General features: G+C 47.7%; 2 protein-coding genes across 4 annotated transcripts; one reads left to right on the top strand and one right to left on the bottom strand.

Annotated features, from left to right (window-relative positions):
• Nucleotides 1–155: 155 nt before the first annotated feature.
• Nucleotides 156–9828, bottom strand: EIF2D (eukaryotic translation initiation factor 2D). 3 transcript variants are annotated; one of them, XM_053963720.1, is made up of 15 exons: nucleotides 9751–9828; nucleotides 7238–7428; nucleotides 6923–7006; nucleotides 4828–4918; nucleotides 4121–4228; nucleotides 3505–3794; nucleotides 3291–3408; nucleotides 2776–2821; nucleotides 2535–2638; nucleotides 2257–2415; nucleotides 2004–2093; nucleotides 1803–1898; nucleotides 1473–1593; nucleotides 412–586; nucleotides 156–312 (listed from the first exon to the last, which is right to left on the bottom strand). In XM_053963720.1, coding segments are annotated over exons 1-15 (1746 nt in total). In that variant the 5' UTR covers nucleotides 9753–9828; the 3' UTR covers nucleotides 156–241. The 3 variants fall into 3 exon arrangements, with proteins under 3 accessions (XP_053819695.1, XP_053819693.1, XP_053819696.1); XM_053963718.1 differs by lacking the exon at nucleotides 9751–9828 and adding an exon at nucleotides 8470–8580; XM_053963721.1 differs by lacking the exon at nucleotides 9751–9828 and adding an exon at nucleotides 8207–8224.
• Nucleotides 9829–10677: 849 nt separating this feature from the next.
• On the top strand, nucleotides 10678–17801 carry DYRK3 (dual specificity tyrosine phosphorylation regulated kinase 3). The gene is made up of 3 exons (XM_053963722.1): nucleotides 10678–10794; nucleotides 11405–11520; nucleotides 15240–17801. The coding sequence occupies exons 1-3, from the start codon at nucleotides 10755–10757 to the stop codon at nucleotides 16803–16805; spliced, it is 1722 nt and encodes a 573-aa protein (XP_053819697.1). The 5' UTR covers nucleotides 10678–10754; the 3' UTR covers nucleotides 16806–17801.
• The last annotated feature ends 5648 nt before the right edge of the window (nucleotides 17802–23449 follow it).

Raw genomic sequence — 23449 nt, 5'->3', positions numbered from 1 at the left:
CTTCAGCATCAAATTCCATTAAAAATTACAAAAGGCTAATGACAAGGGGTTTATTGAGCGTTTTATTTTTATGAAAAATGAACACCTGTAGCAATATTATTATTTGGGTGAATTCCAGACCTTGTAAACATCCAGGACTCATTCTGGAATGAGCAGGGCCTGTGCATGATCCTTGATTTGCTGGCAGCAAACACTTTTATAAATAATGAGAGCTGAGCAATCCTTACAGCTGATTTTTCTCCTACTTCTTGCGGCCAAGCTTTGGAGCCTTCTCCAGGCCTTGGATGTATTTCCGAGGTAGCTGATATTCTTCTGCAACACAACCAAGAGCTCACTTCAGGTAAGGAAGAGTTAAATAAGAATTAAAATCTCAGCTTTGCTGCAACCAGCCCAGTTCCAGAATCTTCTTACCGAGCAGCATCTTGGCCAGATGATGGATTTGGTTGCCTTGGATCTGGACCTGGACTCTGTCCTTTGTTCCTGGTGCTGGGCTGATGGTGGCACTGGCTTGGACCTTCTGTTGGAGAGTGTTGGCCACACACTGTGGGTCCAGACCATACAGCTCAAGGTTCTTGATAATTGTCACCTGTGGGGTTTATAGTGATTGAAAACATCACTGCTGAAGGGTTAAATAATGATTGAAAACATCACTGCTGAAGGGTTAAATAGTGATTGAAAACATCACTGCTGAAGGGTTAACAATGATTGGAAATATCACTGCTGAAGGGTTAAATAATGATTGGAACATCACTGCTGAGGGGTTAAATAGTGATTGGAAACATCACTGCTGAGGGGTTAAATAATGATTGGAAACATCACTGCTAAAGGGTTAAATAATGATTGAAAACATCACTGCTGAAGGGTTAAATAGTGATTGAAAACATCACTGCTGAAGGGTTAACAATGATTGGAAACCTCACTGCTGAAGGGTTAATAATGATTGAAAACATCACTGCTGAAGGGTTAACAATGATTGGAAATATCACTGCTGAGGGTTAACAATGATTGAAAACATCACTGCTGAGGGGTTAAATAGTGATTGGAAATATCACTGCTGAGGGGTTAAATAATGATTGGAAACATCACTGCTGAGGGTTAAATAATGATTGAAAACATCACTGCTGAAGGGTTAATAATGATTGAAAACATCACTGCTGAAGGGTTAATAATGATTGGAAACCTCACTGCTGAAGGGTTAATAATGATTGGAAATATCACTGCTGAAGGGTTAACAATGACTGGAAGTATCACTGCTGAAGGGTTAATAATGATTGGAAACATCACTGCTGAAGGGTTAATAATGATTGGAAACCTCACTGCTGAAGGGTTAATAATGATTGGAAATATCACTGCTGAAGGGTTAATAATGATTGAAAACATCACTGCTGAGGGTTAAATAATGATTGCCAAAGTTGCCCTCAGGATCTGGGATCTCATCTGCTCAACCCTCTCATTTAATTGTCTTTTTTCACCTTCTTGTTAGATGATCTCTGTGCTATGCTGATGTCGATGGGTTCAATGTTTCCTTTCCTCACCACGGGTTCTTGTCCAGAAAATGTCACCTGGTGTAAGGGCTGCAGTCGTTCCAGGCACCTGGACAAAGCAATAATCTGTGTCATTCTGGGAAGGGATATTGAGAACTAGCACCTGCTCAAAAGGTTGTCCTATTTAAGGTGTGAGATCTCATCTTGTTCCCATTTATCTCCAGGAAATTACAACTCAGGCAGCTCCCACCACGGGGTTTGAGTTGCAGGCAATAAATCTGTGCAGTTCTGGGAAAGGGATATTGAGAGAACAATCACCTGCTCAAGAGTTCATCCCATTTAAGGTGTGAGATCTCATCCTGTTCTGATTTATCCAACAGGCAGTCACACAGAATGGCATTCACCTTTACAAAGCTGCAAAACAAAAGCACACAGAAGGAGCAAACCAGGTCACTTTTCCCCCTCTAATTTCAGCCTCTCCTGTGGAAGCAGGGGAGGAAAATTTCCAATTGGACTCACTTTTTGTTTGTTTCATCAACCAACTCATTACTCTTCACGTAGTTAATGATGATGTTTCTCACCTCACTGCTTGAGAGGATGCTGCCTTTTCTGGAGACAAAGAGAGTATTTAACTCAAGTTTAAAATTTTAACTCAAGTTAAAGAACTTTTAACTCAAGTATTTGGGTGCTGGGTTCTGGCAGTAAGAGAGAAACAGCAACTACAGTTTTGTTGGTCTCTCTCTTAATTTTTTTTTTTTTTTTTTGTGCTTACCTGTGTCCAGATTCCTGAAAGAGTGGGATCATTTTTGTGGAGACCCCATAGAGTGGAATGATTTCAGGAGCATGGTACACTTGTTCTCTGTCTTCACTTTTGCTGTCTTGGCCAGCAGAGGCTGAAGAAAATCCTTCAGGCACTGCAAATGCTTTAATGCTGCCACAAGAATTGTTTGGTGTGAGTAGAAGGGATGGAAACAGAGCTGGAGGCAGCAGATTCCACTCCCTTCTTTCAGAGCCTCCCAACTCTTTTAAAGACTGTGATATTCTACGTACTCTGGGTGTTTCCAGTCCACGTCCACGATGCTCTCCACACCTCTGCTCAGCTCCTTCACTTGTAAGATCCTCTGGTGCTGCATGCTTTGCAGGAATTTAGAGAACTGAAGGAAGCAACAATCAGAAATGTGGAGTCAAGCATTTTAAACACCTGCTCTTGTGTTTTAAATATCTTCTCTTCTTCTGTTACTTATTAAAATTAATTTTAAAAAACCCACCCAAACCAGCAGAAAAATCTCACCTTCTTATAGCTTGATTTCTTTATGTCCAGTTGTTTTCCAGCAGGGCTAAAATGGATTTTTTAAAAAGTTCTTTAGTTATAAGTCACCCTTCATTTCTTCTTAAATCTTGCTACTTATGCTGGAAGTTTCTTAACAGCAGGAATACAAATCACACAGAGAAAGAATTACTCCAAAGAAGCTGATAAATAGAATGTGATGAGTGGAATTAGTGCTGATGTTCTTGTGGGCAGGCAAGCAGCCACTCAGGTGACTAAACCATGGTGAAACCAATGTCAGCCAAGTCAAGTTGGCTCCCAAGTGCAAATCCAGGTCGGGACAATCCTTACACCCAAGTATTTAATATAGGGATTGTATTTGATCAAAGTACTTGATGGCAGAAGAGAGCATAACCTTATTTAAGAACTGGATTTTATTTTTTACTCACAACCTTCTTCCTAAATATCCCACACAATCTCCACATTTTAAAGACCAAATCCCAGCATGCAAATCCCAATTCCATCTCCTTCCCACGTACCAGCAGGAGACCATGTGGCTGCCTAGAAATGTGCTGGTGAGCAGAGGGAGATCTGACTTCTTTACTTTGCATTTTAAGGCATGGAAAAAACACTGATTAAACAATGCATCCATTTGCTCTGCAGGGAGAAAAAAGGACAGGTAGGCAGTGAGTTGTCTGTGGGCTTTAACAAACCAAAGGGGCATGGTTTGGTTTCACTGGGATCCAAAAATACCTTGTGGGGTCCTGCTGTCCTCAGCCTCCTGCTGGTCCTCTGTGCTGGCATCCTCAGCTGGCTCTGCAGCTCTGTTCTCATGGAGCTCCTCCTTCCCCAGCAATTCTGCACAAGTGTCTCTGTCCCTCAGGCTCAAATCCCTGATGTCCACGGGCTGCTCTGGCTCAGGGGAGCAGCTGCTGCCAGGCTCCTTCCCCTGCAGCTCCTCCTCGTCTCCAGCACTCTCCGTTGCAGCAGAACCCGTTACCAAGGGAGCTAAGGTAGGAGGAGAAGATTTGTCACCATATTCCCTACAAAAGGAAGAGAAAGCAGAACACAACTTTCCTTTTGCTGCTTTGAACCACAGGACAGTGAACAGATGTCACCCTGAATAACAGCACTGGCACCTGCATGGGTCTTTTTCTGCAATCTCTGAGCTGTAAAGTTTACTTTGAACTCCTCTTCCTCCATAAATTCTAAATAAAGGCCCTATCTAAGCTGTACCCAAATAATTCACTAAGTTGGTCTGACAGATTAATCCTGGTGGGGCACAGATTTGGATTTCAGTAAACACACAGGTCTGGATTTCAGTAAACACACTGTTGCACATTTTCCCCAAGGCCTGGCAGTTACCCACCAGAGGTGATCCAGGTGAGTGTGCAGCACAGCAAAGCCCTTCCCTTTCATTCCAGCAGCCAGCATCTCCTCCGTGGACATGGTGGCAACTCCAACTGCCACAGGAGCTCTGGGAAAAGAAGGGAATGTTGGAGCAGGACAACACAAACACGCTGTGCTACTGCACACAGGCTGTGCTAATGTGTTAGATTGAATTTATTTTACAACATCCTTGTTCTTTACAAAGTGGGGGTTTTTTCAAGCTTCTACATATTTTCTGGTTATCCTTCTGGTATGTAAGGTCTTCCAAAGAATCCCGAGGATAAGTGCAGCCTGGATGAAGTGAAGGTTGTGCACTGACACATTCTTGCTTTTAATAAATTACAAGAAGCATATGCACTGCCAGAAGAGACCAGCAGAGAGAGAAAACCAATGGCTTCAGAACTCCCTCACTCAGATTATCCACACAGACACAAAGACAATAGTGCAGAATACAATATTTTGTTAAAAACATTGGTCCAAATTGGTCCAAAAGAACCAATTTACAAAGCTTCCCACCTCAGCTCAAACATATCCTAACCCAAAAAATTAAGCTTTTTTTTCCTGCTGTATCTTCCACTGCTGAGGTTCCCAGTGCATCAAATGCACAACAACATTTCTGCTTTGATTTCCTCAAAACCCTTCATTTTTAGCTTCTGGACAGGCTGTGGATTGGAGAATCCTCTGTACCTGTTTCCCAGCAGGGTGACAGCACAGAGCGTGCCCCGTTGCACTTGAGGGAGGCCAGAAGGTGGCACCACAACTCCTGGCAGCATCAGGTCTGCGGGAAGAATGAAGCGCATCCCTTTCTCAATGAAACGCTCAGGCACCGCCTCCTCCGCCCCCCTCCCTCCCGTTACTCAGCAAAAACACGAGCTGAGCACACGCCAGGGAGAACAGGATTCTCTATTTCTCCTCCTAAAACACCGCTTTTCCCCCGTGGAGTGCGGGATCCAATCCATCAGGCTGCTGGGCACATCCCAAAAAACTGCAGAGGAGTGAAGCTTGCTCAGCCCTGTCAGACCTGAGGGACTGTTTTTAATGAGCTCCCAGCAGGGCTCTTCACTAATGGCATGGAAAGGGAAAGGAATGAGGAGAAATTTCAGGAATTACCCATTTACCCTGCCCAAGGGAAGGTTATCCCAGCAGCTTTTACCCTAGAGAGAGAATTGCCTCAAAGCTGCCACTGCTGCTCCATCCCTCCCAAATCTGCCACATCAAGCTGCAGCCAGCTGGGAATTCTCAGGGAATTCTCTCTCCTTGCTGTTTTGGTCAGAAACTACACCCCTGCTTCCTTCTGCTTCCCACACTTGGGATGACCAGCCTGGGATGTGAGCAAAGCAGAGCTTTCCATGCCGCAGGTGTGGCACGATGTCATCACCAAAGGATGGGAAGAGCAGCTGCTCTCCCTCACTGCAGCTCCCTGCAGTCTCCATGAGCTGTTCCATGGCTTGGTTTTGCAGGTATCTCACTCACATTTCTCCCAGCATCCCCGATTTAATGTGGAGGCTGAAGAAGCCAAGATTCTTCCCCCTCTTCATTGTCACAAGTATTTTTATCAAGTCTAGAATGAACTCTGCAGCTGCCACCAGAGCTCCACATGGCTGGGGACAGAAACCACATCAAGGCCTTAATGTGACCACATTAGCAGCATTAAATTATGTAAATTACCAGGGCAGACAGCAGGTATTTGAATTTATGGAAGAGATATCCCAAAATATGCTGCTTTTAGGAACTGAATCTCCTCCAGTGCTCTAGTCTGCAGCACTGGAGAGCCCGGTGCCTTTCCTCTCCCTTCTGAGGACTGGTTCTACCTCTCCCCCTGCCTTTGTGGCCATTGTCTCCTGGCCAGCTCCTTATCTTTGGATCCTGCACAGAGGTAGCCTGGTTGCCAGGGCGATGAATGACCCGCAGGCCTCTTTCATCAATGTCCTTCCCCATTAGCAAGTCTTTCTCCCCAGAAACTGGGTCATTACAAGTCAGCAGCCAGGCTCTTGCTCAGATGTCTATCACAGCTACACACTCGAGCACTTTATTTTCCCCAAAAACAATCAAAGCAGAGAGACCTGAGTTCCACCTTAGGTGCTGCGTCATGGAAAAAGACATCCCTTCTTACGTGAGCACTTCTAGGTAGAGACCAAGGCTGCCGCAGCTCAAATTTAATCTTTTTCTGCTTGAGCAGCTCAGCAATTTAAAGTTTATAATGGGCTGATTCTCCCGAGTCTGAACTGCATCCAAAGCAGGTTCCAGAAAACAGACTCCTTTCCTGCTAGTCTTGATCCATAATGAGGTGGTAGAGCCAGTAACCCAGGAATTCAGCTCCAACCCCACCTGCACAATCCACACTTTGGCTGCCAGTGATTGAATTGTAGCTTCCAAAATGAATTTCCTTCTCATCCACAGGACGAGGGTGTTCACCTGGGCACTGACAGGAAGCAGGGTGGCAGCAAAGGAACTTTCAAAAGGGACAGACCAACGGCAAGGGCAGTTCTGTGTCCCAGTTCAGGGCTGCTCATCACCCTGAGAAGGGATTTCCCAATCTGAGCCTCCCACACGGAGCAGGTTACTGCATTTAAACAGCTTCACCTACTTTCCTTCTTTCACAAACTCTGTTTACAGCTAATTTATTTCCTTTCTAGGACACCACCACCACCAATTATTTTTGAGTACTCACTCCTTCTACTTGTTTCAGGTACATTTTTGCCACTGTGAAGGAAAACACCTAAAAAGCCCTGAAGGCAACTTCTTTTTGCAGTGCAAAGGGACAAAGTTCTGGTGCTCTTACCTGCACCTCCTGCAAGTTTCTGTAGCACTGGGGGCCATGTTGCAAAGGCAGGGAGCAGGTCTGGGTAGACCCACAGAGTGTACACTGTCCCAAAAGAGAAGTAAATTTAAAAATGCATCATTAAGAACATTTCCAGATGCTGATTCTTTTCATCTTTAAGATTAAACTCTCATTGGATAATCAAGGAGATTAAACTTAATTAGATAATAAAACACTTAATTGGATAATAAAGAAATGTGACATCAAAACAATGCCACAATAATTAATTGGGAAGGTAAGCAAAGGGGGAGGATTATTCCAATCCCTTCCTCCTACCTGTTGGATACAGAACTTTCTCAACTTCAAACAGTATTGGGTTCCTGTGGTTCATGTAAACAGTGATGGCCTCCCCTTTGTGAGAGTATATTTTGATGACATTGAGCTCTTCCTTGTTTGGAACCAACTCAGCCAGTTGTTCAGTGCTCAGGGTGGGAAAAGCTGCTGCCACATCACTCCGTAGCTTCCTCCTGCAATGACAAAATCCCAAATGTGTTACAAAGCTGTCTAGGCCATCCCTCAAACTAATTCCTACATCTGCTGTTCTGTTTTGCCAGCTGTTCCTGAGATTCCCACCTTATCACAGGAGATAATTTGAAGCATTTGTGTATGGGTTTACAAATGATGTAAGAATATCACAAAGAGGCCAAATATACTTGCCCTGCTCCTATCTTCTTTAAACATCTGCTTTTAGCTTCTGTTTGCTGCCTGTGCCTGTTTTGTGCTGTGATTTCAACCTGGGAGTGCCACATGCTCTGCCCAGCCTGTCACCCACAGCTGGAGCAGGGGCCAGCCAGATTTCCCTGTCCCCCAGTTTTAATTGAAGTTTAAACCCCAGTGACCAGCACAGGGGGGGTTTGTGGTCATTCACAGCAGTGTCCAGTGAACCTGAACAATCAGGAGGTCAGCCCAGCACTGCTGCTCAGGAACATAAAGAATTAAAGAATTACAGATGGTTCGGGTTAAAAGAGACTTTAAATCCCATCCAGTGCCACCCCTGTCATGGGCAGGGACACCTTCCACTAGCCCAGGTGGCTCCAGCCCCATCCAGCTTGGCCCTGGGCACTGCCAGGGATCCAGGGGCAGCCACAGCTGCTCTGGGCACCCTGTGCCAGGGCCTGCCCACCCTCACAGGGAATTATTTCTTCCTAATATCCAATATAAACTTACCCTCCTGCAGTTTAAAGCCCTCACCCCTAGTCCTGTCACTCCATATCCTTATCCAAAACCCCTCTTCAGCTCACTTACTGACACTGAACGCTGCTATAAATAAGCACAGAAGGCCTCACGCAAGCCTCGGCATAACATTTCCATTAAGCTTGGCTTAAATACGGCAGCACCTTCCAGCGAAACGCACACTCCGTGCTCAGGCCGGGAGTGTACCACAGGCAGGGGGTGAAAGCAGCTACTCCCGGGGGCATCGCCGCCCGCGACCGCGACCCCGGGGCCGAGCCCCGCGCGTCCCCCCGGGCCCGACGGGGGTCCCTGCGAGGTCCCGGCGCGGCACTCACCGGTCCGAGCCCTTGATGCTGGTGTTGGCCCTCACGCGGAACGCCCTGGCGAACATGGCGGGCCCGCGCCGTCCCCTCAGCCCGCGGCGGCCGCCATGGCGCCGTCCGCGCCCATAAACCGTCCGGCTGGAAACGGCGCCCGGCCGCGCCGAGCCTCCGCGACCCCCGCCCCGCCGCCCTCAGGGCTCCTGGTCCCCCTCGCCCGCCGTGGGGACCCCCCAGCTCCATGAAGGGCTCCGGTCCCCCTGCCCCGGTTCCTGGAGGGGGTCCCTGTCCCCCCAGTGCTGGCTCCCTGAGGGGTCCCGGTCTCACTGCCCCGACTCCTTGAGGGGGTCTCGGTCTCCCCTGCCCCGACGCCTTGAGGGCGTCTCTGTCCCCCTTGCCTGCGTTGGAGACCCCCACCCCAGATCCTTGAGGGGGTCCTGGTCCCCCCTCCCCAGCTCCTTGAGGGGGTCTCGATGTCCCCTTCCCCGACTCCTTGAGGGGGTCTCTGTCCCCCTTGCCTGCGTTGGAGACCCCCGCCCCAGCTCCTTGAGGGGATGTCCATCTCCCTGCCCCAGCTCCTTGAGGGGATCTCCATCTCCCTGCCCCAGCTCGTTGAGAGGGTCCCGGTCCCCCAAATGCCGGGTTCCTGAGGGGGTCTTGGTCTCCCCTCCAGGCTCTGGGGTCCCCCCACGGTGCCCCCCGGGCTCCTCCACACGAGGGGTTCTCAGAAATGTGGGGTTTCTTTTGTGCTTAAACTCAGCTGTTTTCTGGTTAACGTGCCCTGGCAGCTGGGCATTCTTGCTGTGATTTATACATTTGCTTGAGTGTGCCTGACGGATTTCTAGCTGGAGATTGAGGAGTGTGCAACGGGTAGGAGTATTACAGGAGTATTGTAATAATTGCAGCCTTCCCAGGATCACAGTTATGGAGATTGAAAAATCCCTCCGGGATCATCATGTCCAATCTGTGCCCGATCCCCACCCTGAGCACTCAGTGCCACCTCCAGGTGCCACCTCCAGGGATGGGCACTCCAAACCCCCCTGGCAGCCCCTTCCAGCCCTTTCCATGAGGAAATTCCTGCTGGTGTCCAACCTGAGCCTCCCCAGCACAGCCCGAGGCCGTTCCCTCTCCTCCCGTCCCTGTTCCCTGGGATAAAATCCCAAATTCCCCCCCCCCGGCTGTCCCCTCCTGGCAGGGAGTTGTGCAGAGCCTGAAGATCCCAGACACCACTTGATTTTTACTTTTTTTTTTTTAATTAATTTATCGGTTGTTTGTGGAAATAAATAGACCTCCTACATCTCATTAGAGAGCTCTCATGTTCCAAAACGCCACCGATGCCTCCAGCTCTGTAACTCCCTCTGTTCCAGATGAAATCCATGGCTGCTCGTGGGGAGCCGAACGTTGTCCTGACTTTTTACTCCAAATCAATTCCTGCGGAGCGGCTGGCAGGGTGGGGCAGCCTGTGCTGTCCCAGAGCCCCCCTCATGCAGCACTCAGCGTTTTGCCTCCATCCACCTCTCCGCAACCACGTTACTACTGAGCGCTCCTTCCACAGCTCGGTGTGAGGAGCCTCCTTTCCTCCATGCCGAGCACTCGGCCGTGTGCGGGGGCCCCGCGGGGCGGGTTCGGCTGAGGGGAGAAGCGAAGCGACTGCTGGAGCTTCGCAGCCCCGGGTGCGGGGATCTCGTAGGGCGGGTTTGGCTGAGGGGAGAAGCGGTGCGAGCGATGGAGCTCCGCACCCACTGATGAGGGGATCCCGCGGGGCGGGTTCGGCTGAGGGGAGAAGCGAGGGAGCGCTGGGGCTCCGCACCCACTGATGAGGGGATCCCGTAGGGCGGGTTTGGCTGAAGGGAGAATCGAGGGAGCGCTGGAGCTCCGAACCCCCTGATGAGGGGATCCCGCGGGGCGGGTTTGGCTGAGGGGAGAATCGAGGGAGCGCTGGGGCTCCGCACCCACTGATGAGGGGATCCCGCGGGGCGGGTTTGGCTGAGGGGAGAAGCGAGGCGAGCCCTCGAGCTCCGCAGCGATCCCGCCCCGGCGGCCTCCTCTCCCGCAGGCCGAGCAGTCCGCGGTGTGCGGGGGTCCCGTAGGGCGGGTTCGGCTGAGGGGAGAAGCGAGGCGAGCGCCGGAGCTCCGCAGCCCCGGGCGCGATCCCGCCCCGGCGGCGCTGCGCAGGCGCGGGCGGGCGGCGGGCGGGGGCCGTTCCCGGGGCAACGGCCGGGCCGGGCCGGGGCCGAGCGGCCGCGCTGGGCAGCGGCACCCGCCGGGAATGGGGCCCGCGCCGGGGCCCCCCCGACACGATGCTGCTCGGCAGGAAGCCGGACGGGCCTCTCGCAGCGGGTGAGGACGAGGTGGCGGCCGGGGATCCCGCGGGGCTGGGGGGAAAAAGGGGGATGCGGTCGGGGTCGGCGGCCGCCGAGCCCCCCGCGTGGTCCCAGCCGTCCGTCGGGTCTGTCGCGATAGGCGTCGCGATTTTAAGTTCTTGAGCAGCCGACAGCGAGAGACGCCGCCTTTTTTTTTTTTTTTTTTTTTTTTTTTCCCCACGCTTTTGCAGCTGTGATTCCCACATCTCATTTTTAAGGGGTAACCTGCTTTAAGGGATAGTCCTATCAAGTGTTTAAGTGTTTGCTCGTTGTCTGCTCGTTTGGGATTATCCTGATAAAGGGGAAGCGGAGAGAATGGTGGTTAATGATTCTTAGGGATGTATTTTTTTGCAGTGCAGAAGTTGATTAACGAAAAAGAACCTCTAAATTAAAAGTATCTCGAATTAAGATTTCCCAGAAGCATCGCACTCCTGCGGTTTGAAAATTCAGTTAAACTCCAAAGATCATTTAATGAATGAAGGAGAATCAATGATTTTACAGACTAAAATGTGCATTTAGGCTTTTGGCTCTGTCTCTATCAGTGTGAGTTGTTGTGAATAACTGGTTTGTGTGTGGGACCATTCCAGCCAGGATTGGAGATGGATTATACGACTCCTATATGAGGATAGATGAGTGTAGATACCCAGAGCCTACAAATGAAGAACGGAGCCCTTCGGGACTTCCTTCCCTTTCAAGACCTCATGTGAGTATTTTAAAGTCATCTGTGTCTTCACGTTGTGCTGTGTGGGAGTGACAATTGTGCGGGGGTCTGATACCTCCCTACAGAGAATAGATTTTAAAAGTGGGATTTTGCAGCTTTGTAGTGGCTTCTTAACATTATTGTTTGTTCTGAGCTCGAAAATGATGTGCTGCGTTCAGTGCAGAACTTGCTGGCAGCCTCAGGAATCCCATCTTACTGCCCTCAGCTCGTGTTTTAATTTAAAAAAAAATACTTTACAAAGGGTTGAAGCGTTCTGCCATGTCACCTTGTACTCTGATAAGTCAATCCGCACATGCTTTGCTCTGCCTCCTCCTGCACGTTTCCATTTTAGTTTCCCTCATGAAAATTCTGACGGGTAAGTACGTAGGAGCAGCAGAAGGAGCAGTGTGAGTCTGTGTGGCTGCCAAACACCTCACAAAAGTATCTTTCTGCTCTGAAAACCTGGGCATTATCTGTCACTTCTTTCGCTACCAAAATAGTCCTTGTGACCTGAAGGTGTTGCCGGGCTCTTTCATCAGGGCTCTGTTCCCTCAAGAGATGTGGAGTTGGGAGATTTTTTTCCCCTTTAATTGGTTCAGTAGTGCTCATGTTCAGCTGTCCTTTTGTACCCTGATCTGTCCTTTAGACAGGTTTTAAATGTGTTCTGGCTCTTGTTGAGTTCTGACAGAAGGGAAGGAGCTTAAGCTTTAAAAAACCACTTCTCACTTTCTAAAAAGTGAAAATAGACATTGCCCTAAGACACATTTGAAAATCATCACCTTGTGGGATTTTGTTGTAACAAATTTGGTCTGTGCAAACTCAGAGACAAGAGTCTGGTTTTTTTTTTTTTTCCTTTTTGGAAATGTTGAGGGGGAACAGAAGGAATTTGGAGTTTTGTTGAGCAGTAGGGTTTGAAGAGTAGTAGGTTGGGGTTTTTTGTTTGCAGGGATATGGAAACATTTCAGCTGCAGTGTTTTAAGCTGTAGTGTGACTTCATCTGTTCATAGCTGAATACAAGTCAGTAGAGTGGAACTATCCAGTGAAATACAAATATAAACCCATGAATATTTTGTTTGACTTGTCTTCATCTGTGTTTTTTTTGCTTGAAGCCTGTTAACTTCTTAGGGCAAGATTAAGGATTTATAGCATGCCCAGTTTGCGTGGTGAGGTGTAAATAAAATCCAACCTCAGTGGTATCAGGCAAGCAGGAGCTGAGGCTGAAAATGGTGGTGCTGAGTTTTAATGTGAAAATGCCTGGAGTTTTAGTTTTCTTGCAAGATGTTTTATTGTTATGTAATGCTACGTGAGAATTGAGGCGTCTTGGTGACTGCAGCTGCCCATTCCTTCATCTGAGCCTGCAAGAGGACACAGAGTCTGCTTTGAGAACACATGGGCTGAATTCAGTCTGTTTAATTCAGTGTTCAGAGCATCTCTGCAAAGCAGTTTGTATAGGAATTGCAGTAACTGTTTCCTTGTCAATGAAAATGAAGTTTTGTCAGGGAGAGTTTTCAACAGGGTGCCACTGGTGTTGTCAGCCTCATTTCTTGCCTGCGCTTCAGCAATAAAACCGAAAACCTGTGGAGGCTGGGATTTGTAAAATAAAGCTGTTGAAAGAAAGCTGGTGTTACCCAGGAGTCATCTGAGTGCAGCTCTTCTGAGTTCAAGTGAAGATGGAGCTATATTTGTGTCTCACCATCATGTGGCAACTGATTTTGGGAGTCCTCTAAGAATGAAAATTGAGACCTTACTACCGTTGAGTCAGGTTTGAAATCCAAAGCCATAATTCCTTCATTAAGAAATCATTCCAGGATAAATGGAATCATGAATTGCTGGTTTATTTAGGGATTCAGAGGTACAAAATGTTTGCTATGAACAGCAGCACAAGCAGAGCTGCTACTGCTCTTGGGTAGAGAATGTTTTAACAAGTGTGACCCTAGTTCTGTGTTTATATCTTCTGTTTATTTGTAAACTTTCTGTTTGGGTCTGCTGGACTGAAGAGTCTTTGAGCCAGCTCTGAAAAAATGTCATTCTTATCTCGGAGGTTCAGCCAGGCTCCAAGAAAAAGGCGTTTATTCCGAGTTACCAGGGCTGGGCTCTGTTGTTTTCATTTCAGACTCTGGCTAGGCGTGTCCCTCCCAGTACACTGCATTTTGGGGTTGATAGGAGGAGTAGAGCTTGGTAGGATCTCTCCATGTTGATAAGAACTGGCTTCTGCAGGGAAATGCCCATTTCTTGGGGCTTGTGAGCAAGAACTGACATTGCAGGGCAGCACCAACAAACAGAGTCTTTTATAAGCTGTGTGTAGTTGGCTTTGGGGAGAACATTCACTTCCCTTATTTGCTGACCCTGCTGAGATGTTGGACTGGATGTAACTAAAAAGGAATTTGGTTTTATTGCCCTGGGGTGGCAGGTTTATTTATATTTTTTTTTTGTTTGATTCCTGTAGTTATTTTGGTTTTCAGGGATTTGGTTTGGCATGTGTCTGAGATTTTTATTTTTAGATTAAAGGACAAAATGGAAAACAGATGTTGCTGCTTCAGTCAGGGCTTCTTCAGTTCTGCCTGGGATGGGACCAGCACCTCTGTGCTGCCTCTCAGCAAGGAGTGCCAGCAAGCAGGAAAAGGAAAAACTGCTGTGCTGGTGGGGAACTGACCTCCGGGGTGTTCAGCATTTACTAAATAGTAAAAATGACAAGCCTGGAAAATTTCACAGTGTTTTTCTCACCTTGTATGGGTTTGTTTCAGATGTAAATATTTTAGCACATGGTGGTAAGAGGGAGTGCTTGCAGACTGCTCTCAGCTGAGTTGGAGTGGGAGTTGCTCCTGGTTATTCAAGTCTGTGTTAAGAGAGTTGTGCAGCTCTCTCTTCCCTCTGTGACAGTGCCAGGACCCAAGAGAATGGCTGGAGCTGTGTCAGGGAGGTTTAGGTTGGATAAAAGTTCTTCCTCCAGAGGGTGGGGGGCACAGAACAGGCTGCCCAGGGTAAGGGCACGGCCCCAAGGCTGCCAGAGCTCCAGAACAACACCCTCAGGGACTGGGAGGGATTTTGGGGTGTCCTGTGCAGGACCAGGAGTTGGACTTGATGATTTTTGTGGGTCCCTTTCAGCTCAGGATTATTCTAGAATTCCACCATGATTTCAAGGAGAGGTGTGGATATGATGATGTTTTCCCCTTGAAACTAAAACCCCACAATGAATTTTTTTCTAGAGGAAGGTTTACCTTGCTTTGCCCTGTCCTCCTTCTGCTCCTTGTGGAGCTGCCTCACACCAGCCATATGTCACCTGCTGGTGTTGCTTTGTCTTCCTTTGGCAGCCTGGCTGTGCAATCTTCCTGCCACTTCTGTGCATATCCACGTTCCAATCCGTGCTCCAGACAGGTGCAAGTTGCATCTGTTGATGGTTGTGCTGCTGCACCCACGTTTGAAGCTAAACATAGCTGTTCCCTGGCCCTTCACAGACTGGAGATAGGTATTTTGTGGTTGTTTGAGTCTTTGGCTGTCTAGGGTTTCCCTTTCTGGATTTAAAATCACATGTGCTGTTTCAGGGAGTTGCTTTCTCTTTGTGTACCCTTCTATAACCATGCTTGTAACTTAATTTAGCCCGGCATTTTATATTTGTTCCTAATAAATGCCAAACTCATCCGTGTTACCCATTTTCTGTTGGTAGTGATTTTATTTTTAACCTGTGTTTTAAAAGATAAACTAAACTTCTTTTTCCCTTGTAGGTTTCTATCAACAAACTTATAATGAAGGATCACCCTCTGGCTGGGAATCAGGTCAAAGTGGAGCAGTTATTTGAGGACTCTGGCAACAGAAGGAGCAGCACTCTTCAGTCTGCAGGCCTTACTCCAGAAAGATCTCTCCCTTCCCTGACAAAAGAGAAAACCCTAGAGAGCCTGGGTGCTAGAGGCAGTGGAAGCTCCTTGAAATCACATAAAGCCGTCTCCCAAGCTCCAGAGGAAGCTGTCAAACAGTTCAAACATCTGCTATCAGCTTATGAGCAGCAGGAGATCTTCAGTTTCTCTGAGATTTACTTTGTGGGGCCATCTGCCAAAAAGAGGCAGGGGGTGGTCGGCGGCCCCAACAACAGCGGCTACGACGACGACCAAGGCAGCTACATCCACGTGCCCCACGACCACCTGGCTTACAGGTATGAGGTGCTCAAAATCATCGGCAAGGGCAGTTTTGGACAAGTTGCTAAAGTCTATGATCACAAACTCCACCAGCACCTGGCCTTAAAGATGGTTCGCAATGAGAAGAGGTTCCATCGCCAAGCTGCCGAGGAGATCAGGATCCTGGAGCACCTGAAGAAGCAGGATAAAACAGGCAGCATGAATGTGATCCACATGCTGGAAAGCTTCACCTTTCGGAACCACATCTGCATGACCTTTGAACTCTTGAGTATGAACCTGTATGAGCTGATTAAAAGGAATAAGTTCCAGGGCTTCAGCCTCCAGCTGGTTCGGAAGTTCGCTCACTCCATCCTGCAGTGTTTGGATGCCCTTTATAGAAACAAAATCATCCACTGTGACTTGAAGCCAGAAAATATCCTCCTAAAACAGCAAGGGAGGAGTGGAATCAAGGTTATAGATTTTGGGTCCAGCTGTTTTGAGCACCAAAGAGTCTACACCTACATCCAGTCCCGGTTTTATCGGGCCCCAGAGGTGATCCTGGGCAGCCGCTATGGGATGCCCATAGACATGTGGAGTTTTGGCTGTATTCTGGTGGAGCTTTTGACTGGCTACCCTCTTTTTCCTGGAGAGGACGAGGCAGACCAGCTGGCCTGTATCATGGAACTTCTTGGAATGCCACCTCAGAAGCTTTTGGATCAATCCAAGCGAGCCAAGAACTTCATCAACTCCAAGGGTCACCCCCGTTACTGCACGGTGATGACGCAGCCGGACGGGAAGGTGACCCTGAGCGGGAGCCGCTCGCGCCGGGGCAAGGTCCGGGGTGCCCCAGGGAACAAGGACTGGGTGACAGCTCTGAAGGGCTGTGATGACCCCTTGTTCACTGGTTTCCTGAAGGACTGCCTCAGCTGGGATCCTTCCACACGCATGATTCCCAGCCAGGCGCTGCGGCACCCCTGGATCTGCAAACGGGTGCCCAAAGCAGCCGGCTTGGAGAAAAGCTCCGGCAGGCGGATTTCGAGCTATTCAGGTTCCTTCCAAGGAATTGCTAACAAGTTGCCTCCTGTGGCTGCAGTCCCCAGCAAGCTGAGGGCCAGTCTGACCACTGAGCCCAGTGGCAACATCCCTCTGTGTACTGTGCTCCCCAAACTGGTCAGCTAGTGGGGAGTGGTGGGTTCCCAGGATACACCCTGTGTGTGTTAACTGTCTGTTCATGCTGTGGGAGGAAACTAAATGCAGGGGGTTTTGATGGATTTACTTTTTGTTAGGGGCTCGGCCTGGAATACTGGAAGATCAGTCAGAAATGTGCACATTAAAGGGCTGATTTTATCCAGTTGCTTCACTCACACCTGGTGCATATTCCACTGCTGAGGGTTCAGCTCAGCTGGGGAGTACAGAGACAGTTTGGCTGATGTGCTGTTTAAAAATGCTCATTTAGAAATCAAACCATTTATCATGGTTCAACAGGTTCTTTTGCTTAAGGCAGGAAAGGAACTTGATTTAAACTCTGTGTTTTCACTTATCTCCAGCTGAACTATTTCTGTTCCAGGGGAAAGTTTTTAAATCTCTTGTCAAAAGCACAAATGCATTAATGTAATGCATTAGGAACTTACTTGCAAATTGCTTAAGTTTGAAGAATTTTATTTCTCTGCATTGCTTTTCCCTTACCTATCCTGGGATTTTAAAAACTGTGATGGGATGTAGACACCAAAGGAATTTGTTATAGGAAAAGAAAATACTGAGATGATAAAATTTCAAAGCAGCATAGAAATGCCATGAAACACAGGATATATCTAAATAAAACTACTAATTTCTGTAACACTTGCTATTTCCCCCTAAAAATCTATGGAAAGCTTGTAGGGGAACTTGGGATCAGGCCTGGTCCATCACAAGTGTGAGCCAGTTTGTTCAGGTAATGATTGAATTATCTGTTTCTTTGGAGCTCAGATTTCCATCATCAGTTCTGCCAGGTGTGTGTCTTTGTTTTTCCCGTGTTTCTAAAACAAAAATGTTGAACTTCAAGAGCTGGTTTATATCCATGTTTGAGATTCTGGTAATTGCAAAAAATTATCTCTTTGTGTAGAGTGAATTCCATTGAACTACGTGAAGCTCTTTTAATAAAAATGCAAACATGCCACCCCTGTCAGACAAGTAGAACTTTTTCAGGCCCAGGGTTGTGACTGGAAAATGAGGGAGGGGGGAGACACACATTAATAATTGGGAGTGTGCTCTGAAATCTCAACAAAATCTCTGGAAACATAACCAGGAAAGACTGATAAGGTGCAAGAACTGGCGGATCCAAATGGAAATATTTTATGGGAAGAGCTGCTTTGTTTCTAATTGCCTTCCTTCAGGCCTTTGGGTGCCTACATTTTCTCATTTTTGAACTCCTTGAGCTTGTATTTCCTCTTCCTTTATCTTCCCAGAACATGCCAGGGTGGTGTGACCTGTCACAACCACAGCACAGCTCGTTGGGGTTGTTCCTTCTTGCAGCCTCGTGGCCCGAGTCCATCTCCAAAACCATCTGATCCCTTGCCAGGTGCCTGAACAGGACTTTAAATGCAATTTAGAGCTTTTATGAACAGAAGGTTTTAAATGTAAGGACTTTTCTCTGCAGCAGGTTTTGAATGCTAAATGAAAGAGACTCTCAGTATGCAAACAAAGGAGTCAGTGGGGTGATTTTAAAGATAAGGTGAGCAAATGTTCAGTAGGAGACCCTTCCCCTGAGGAGATGGGGCTGCTCTGGGTCATTACAGCACTGGGTGGAGGCCTGCAGAAAACCTCAAAAAGACTCAGCCAAAGCTCCAAAGGACTTCAAACTGAGGTTCCCAGGAGCTGAAATGGAGGTTCTCGTGTGTGGAGCTTTTCTGAGTTGTTTTTTTCACAAGTGTCAATTCAATGAGCTTAGTAATGATATTAAAATAACAGTCTGGCCCTTATCCGTGCAGCAAGCAGCATGGATGGGCTGCCCATGGGTCACTTACAACAACACATGGCTGGCAGTTTTTATTTTGCTAGGCTGAGTGAAGTTGTATTTAAATGAAGTGGATTCTGGAGGGAAGTGGCAGAAGATACCACTGATTTTAGTAGAATCTCTAATAGATCTGGCACGTTCTCAGAAATCTCCTTCCTTTTCTGCCCTTTGCATTTCTTTCTAACAAAACACACCAGGTGAGAGAGGAGACAGGAACCTTTCAGGAGCAGTAGCTTGGTAGGAAAGATGCATGGAAAAGGATTTTGTAGAGAAGACATGATGGTGCTGGAGCCTGGCAGAAGGAGCAGTGGTGGTGTGCTGGGAGCTCACAAACAGGGCTCAGGAACACACAGCAGGGTCCTGGTCCAAAACCATTTTGTCTATAAAAAGTGTAGAGTAATATTGATAATTCTGTGACTTGTGGGAAGAAATGACTGTGAGGGAACTCCCCCTGTGGCAACCTTTGGTGCACACTGAGTAATTTTGCTTAAGGCTGGGGCTGTGAAGCTGCAGATAAAGCAATTAACTGGCAAAACCAAGGCTTTTCATCTAGAAAATGTGTTCAGCATGCCCTGACTGCCCTGACTGCACAAGGTGTTTGTTTAAGACTTGCTTTTACTTACTTGGTACTGCCATATTTGAAAATCAAATAAGTAGTTAAGTGAATTGCTAATTTGGGTGAGAAGGAAAAGCAGCCTCAGCAGATATTTGCTGGGCTGGAAATTTCTTCCTAACCCAGGAAACACAGCTGAGAATATTGGGGTTTTGTTTCCAATCACTAATCCCCAATTTCTTCATAAAACATTTGCTTTTGGTGAATTGTTGGATGCAGAATTCCCAAACTGGGAGAGCCCTCCAGGTGAGCCAATAAATTTCCTCTGAGGAATCATCCCTGCGAACCCTGGAGTGGTTGAGTTCCCTGTGAATTGGAGCAGGAGTTGTCCAAGCCCCACGTGGAGGACCCTGGGCTGTGTCACTGTCATTTATCAGGGGCGGTCACGGTCTCGCTGGCTGTGCTCACCAGATATGGCCAAACCTCAAAGTCACACTTGTTTTTGGGAAAGCCAAACCCTGGTGAGCTCTGAAATCACCACAAACCATCACATCATCAGCTGTGCTACTGCTGAGAATGTTGGAAGTAGCCTAAAATTAACAATGTCTGAATAGATAAAGAGCAGTTTTTATTTTTGAGGCAGCTTTGCTTTGTTGAGCTGCCAGCATTGGCACCCCAGTCGTGTTCTCCTCAGAAGTCACCACAGAACACATGCAAATCACTTGTGTTTACAGCAAATCATGTCTGCATTTCTGAAAGTCACCCACACTGGTTTTAAAATGCTCCTTAGAGCGTTTTACTGCCCTGTGAGAGGTGCAAATAACAACTGTTCACTGGCTGCAGTTCCAGCTCTTTGGCTCAGCAATATTTTTGTATAAATCAACGACAGTGCATGAGCAGCACATCTGAAAGACCCAAACCTAAATCTAGAGATTTTCTGGGTACCACAGACGCTCCTCACTGGTGTTTTTTATCCTCCCAGCCTGCTGGAATGGCAGTCCTGGCTGACCAGTGACCCAAGAATTCACAGCAGATCAATGGGACAGATTTAATACAACATTTGTGGAAGAGTGAGTGATTGCTTACAAACTTTCTTACCTCTAAGGGTTTTTCTGCAGTTGAAAACTTTTTAAGCAGTTGCAGAACTTCTTTGCAATGATGATCATCTTCAGAACTACCTCTCAAACAAACACAGGGTCCTTTCTAAAGGGCTGCAGGCTGCAGCTCTCCTGGGTTTTTTACTTGTTTAATACCAAAAGCTGTCCTGGCTGTGAAACGTATATATGATGATCTCAGCAATGTCTTGCTAATCCCAGGCACACAAGCAAACGGCTGATGCTGCACCCAGAGATCTCTGCTGAAATGATACAAATCCCCTGCCTGCCAAAGTTTAATTCCCTTGTGGGAGTGGAGAGCTGAAATAATATGGAAAGATCTGTGGGACTTGTGTGCAGCACCAGCTGAGACTGAAAACAAACCGTGCTCAGAGACTTTAATGAAAAATCCTGGGGCTTCTGCAGGTGCCGAGTGCTCCGAGCTGTGGGTGCCTGGCAGCTTTGGCTGTTGGGCAGTGTGATTTTGTATTTGGTGCTTCACAGAATCCTGGAATCGTGAGGCTGGAAAAGCCCTCCAGGATCATCAGTTCCAGCCTGTGCCTGATGCCCACCTCGTCACCCAGACCAGGGTCCAGTCACTGGACACCTCCAGGGATGGGCACTCCAAACCCCCCTGGGCAGCCCCTTCCAGCCCTTTCCATGAGGAAATTCCTGCTGGTGTCCACCCTGAGCCTCCCCAGCACAGCCTGAGCTGTTCCCTCTCCTCCTGTCCCTGTTCCCTGGGATAAGATCCCAAATCCCCCCGGCTGTCCCCTCCTGGCAGGGAGTTGTGCAGAGCCTGAAAATCACAGGCACCACTTGATTTTTTTTTTTTTTTTAAATTAATTTAAGTTTGTGGAAATAAATACATCTCCTACATCTCATTAGAGAGCTCTCATGTTCCAAAACGCCACCGATGCCTCCAGCTCTGTAACTCCCTCTGCACCAGGACAAATCTGTGGCTCCAGAACATTTTCCTGGATTTTTTTATTCCAAATCAGAGGGGCTGGCAGGGTGGGGCAGCCTGTGCTGTCCCAGAGCCCCCCACATGCAGCACTCAGGGTTTTTCCAGCCTCCATCTGCCTCGCTGCAGCCACGTTCCTGTTCAGGGGTTCTTACACATTGCAGATGTTCCAGCTAAATGTCAGCGTGCTCAGAATCTGCAGGTTTGCCTTTTTATTACAAATATTGTGATGAGGTGTGATAGGGTGGGGAATGTGGAAAACATTGGAGGTGCATGTGGATGTAACTGTGGAGGAACATTCTGGAAATCAATCAGTCTCAAACTATGTACCTAAATGTAATGAGCAGATTTATTGAAGTTGTACTTTGGGTCATTTTTAAAAGAAAATAAATGCATCATTTTCTTTAGCAATCGAGTGTGCAAAGTCCTTAAAGTCCTTGATTAAAAAATAGTAATTATTTCCAGATGGTGGAACTTACCTTGTGCTGGCAGACACCACCTCCTGTGGCATCTGCCTGGAGAGGAGAGAAAATTGTCACTGTGTGAGCGGGAGGTTTCTGTGTCTGTGCTAAACGTGATGAAGCTCTGCTCTGACAAATGTTCCCCTCGTTAACAGTGCTGTAATTAGAACACACCAGAGTTTTGCCATGACATTCTTCAGTTGTCACTTTCTTATTCAGCCCACTAGAGAGCTTTTTAAAGCCCAGAATCCTGCTTATCCCCAGGCTGAAAGGAGAAATCCAGTAATAGCCACTTAGGGAAGATTTGCTTTTATTAGAAACCTATAAATGGGTAACTTACTGTACACAAGTGGATATTGGGATGGTTTGAAGATGAAATCATGCTCCAATAAAAAGTCTCCAGCTACAACCTGGGTGATTAAACCACGTATGTTACACATACAGAGTGTGCAGACAACACAGTGAATTTTTGCCTAGTTTTAATGTGGGTGAACAACAAATACCTGATTGTTAAAGTTTGCAAGCTGAAAACAGTAAAAAAATATATATATGTAGAGATTTAGATGTCTTTGTGGTATATGTATATGAATGTGTAGCTCTGTGTTCAGCCTGGCTTGAGTCCATGGGACGCTCTCTGAGTGACATTTTCTCAAGCACAGCACCTCAGATTAAAAAAATAAATTTATCTGCCCTGCTGTAATGCTTGTTAATGTAACATGATAAGGGATTGTCTCCCAAATTCTGCTGTCTGAGCTGCACCAGGAGCTGTGAGGGGAAATCATGTTTGGTGCCAGTGAAGGGCTGGGGAATCCAACACCAAAGCTGAGCCTGTGTCTTTCTGCCTGGCAAAATCATGCTGAGGGATGTTGGTAAAAACCTGAATCTGCACAAGGACTCACAGAATTCACCGAGTCACCAGGCTGGGAGAGACCTGAAAGATCATCGAGTCAACCCAGCCCCAACACCTCAGCTGAACCCTGGCACCCAGTGCCACATCCAGGCTTTGTTAAACACACCCAGGGATGGTGGCTGCACCACCTCCCCGGGCAGCCATTCCAGAACTTTATCACCTTTCTGTAAAAAACTTTTCCCTAACATCTAACCTAAATTTCCCTTGGCACAGCTGGAGGCTGTGTGCTCTGGTTCTGTCAGTTCCTGCAGACAGAGCCCAAGCCCAGCTGAGCACAGGCACCTTCCAGGAGCTGTGGAGAGAGCTGAGCTCACCCTGAGTCTCCTTTTCTCCAGGCTGAGCACCCCCAGCTCCCTCAGTGGTTCCTCACAGGGTTTGTGTTCCAAACCCCTCATGATGGGGAGCCTGGAGTTTGTTAATCCTGTGGTGTATTCCAATTATTATTATTTATTAATTATTGTAGTGACAGGACAGGAGGGAAGAGCTTCAAACTGGAAGGGAGAAGGGTTAGATTGGATATTAGAAAAAAAATTCTTCACTGAGGGTGGGGAGGCCCAGGCCCAGCTGTGGCTGCCTGTGGATCCCTGGACGTGCCCAAGGCCAGGCTGGTGGAGCTTGGAGCCACCTGGGCTAGTGGAAGGTGTCCCTGCCCATGGCAGGGGCTGTGTGAACCAAAGGGGAGCATTTTCCCCCTAATTATGTTTTCTTTAAGCATCAGCGAGCAGGCTCGGAGCGCTGGTGCTGGGATGATTCATCTGATGGTTTTTGTGAGCTCAGCTCCTCGTGGCACGGGCAAGGAGGGAGTGGTGGCAGCTCGGGGTTTGTTTCCTTTCCTCTTGTCAAATTACC

The sequence above is a fragment of the Vidua chalybeata genome, chromosome 24, assembly GCF_026979565.1.
Source record: "Vidua chalybeata isolate OUT-0048 chromosome 24, bVidCha1 merged haplotype, whole genome shotgun sequence".
Classification (NCBI taxonomy): Eukaryota; Metazoa; Chordata; class Aves; order Passeriformes; family Viduidae; genus Vidua; species Vidua chalybeata.
This window is presented reverse-complemented; position numbering and strand designations above follow the sequence as displayed.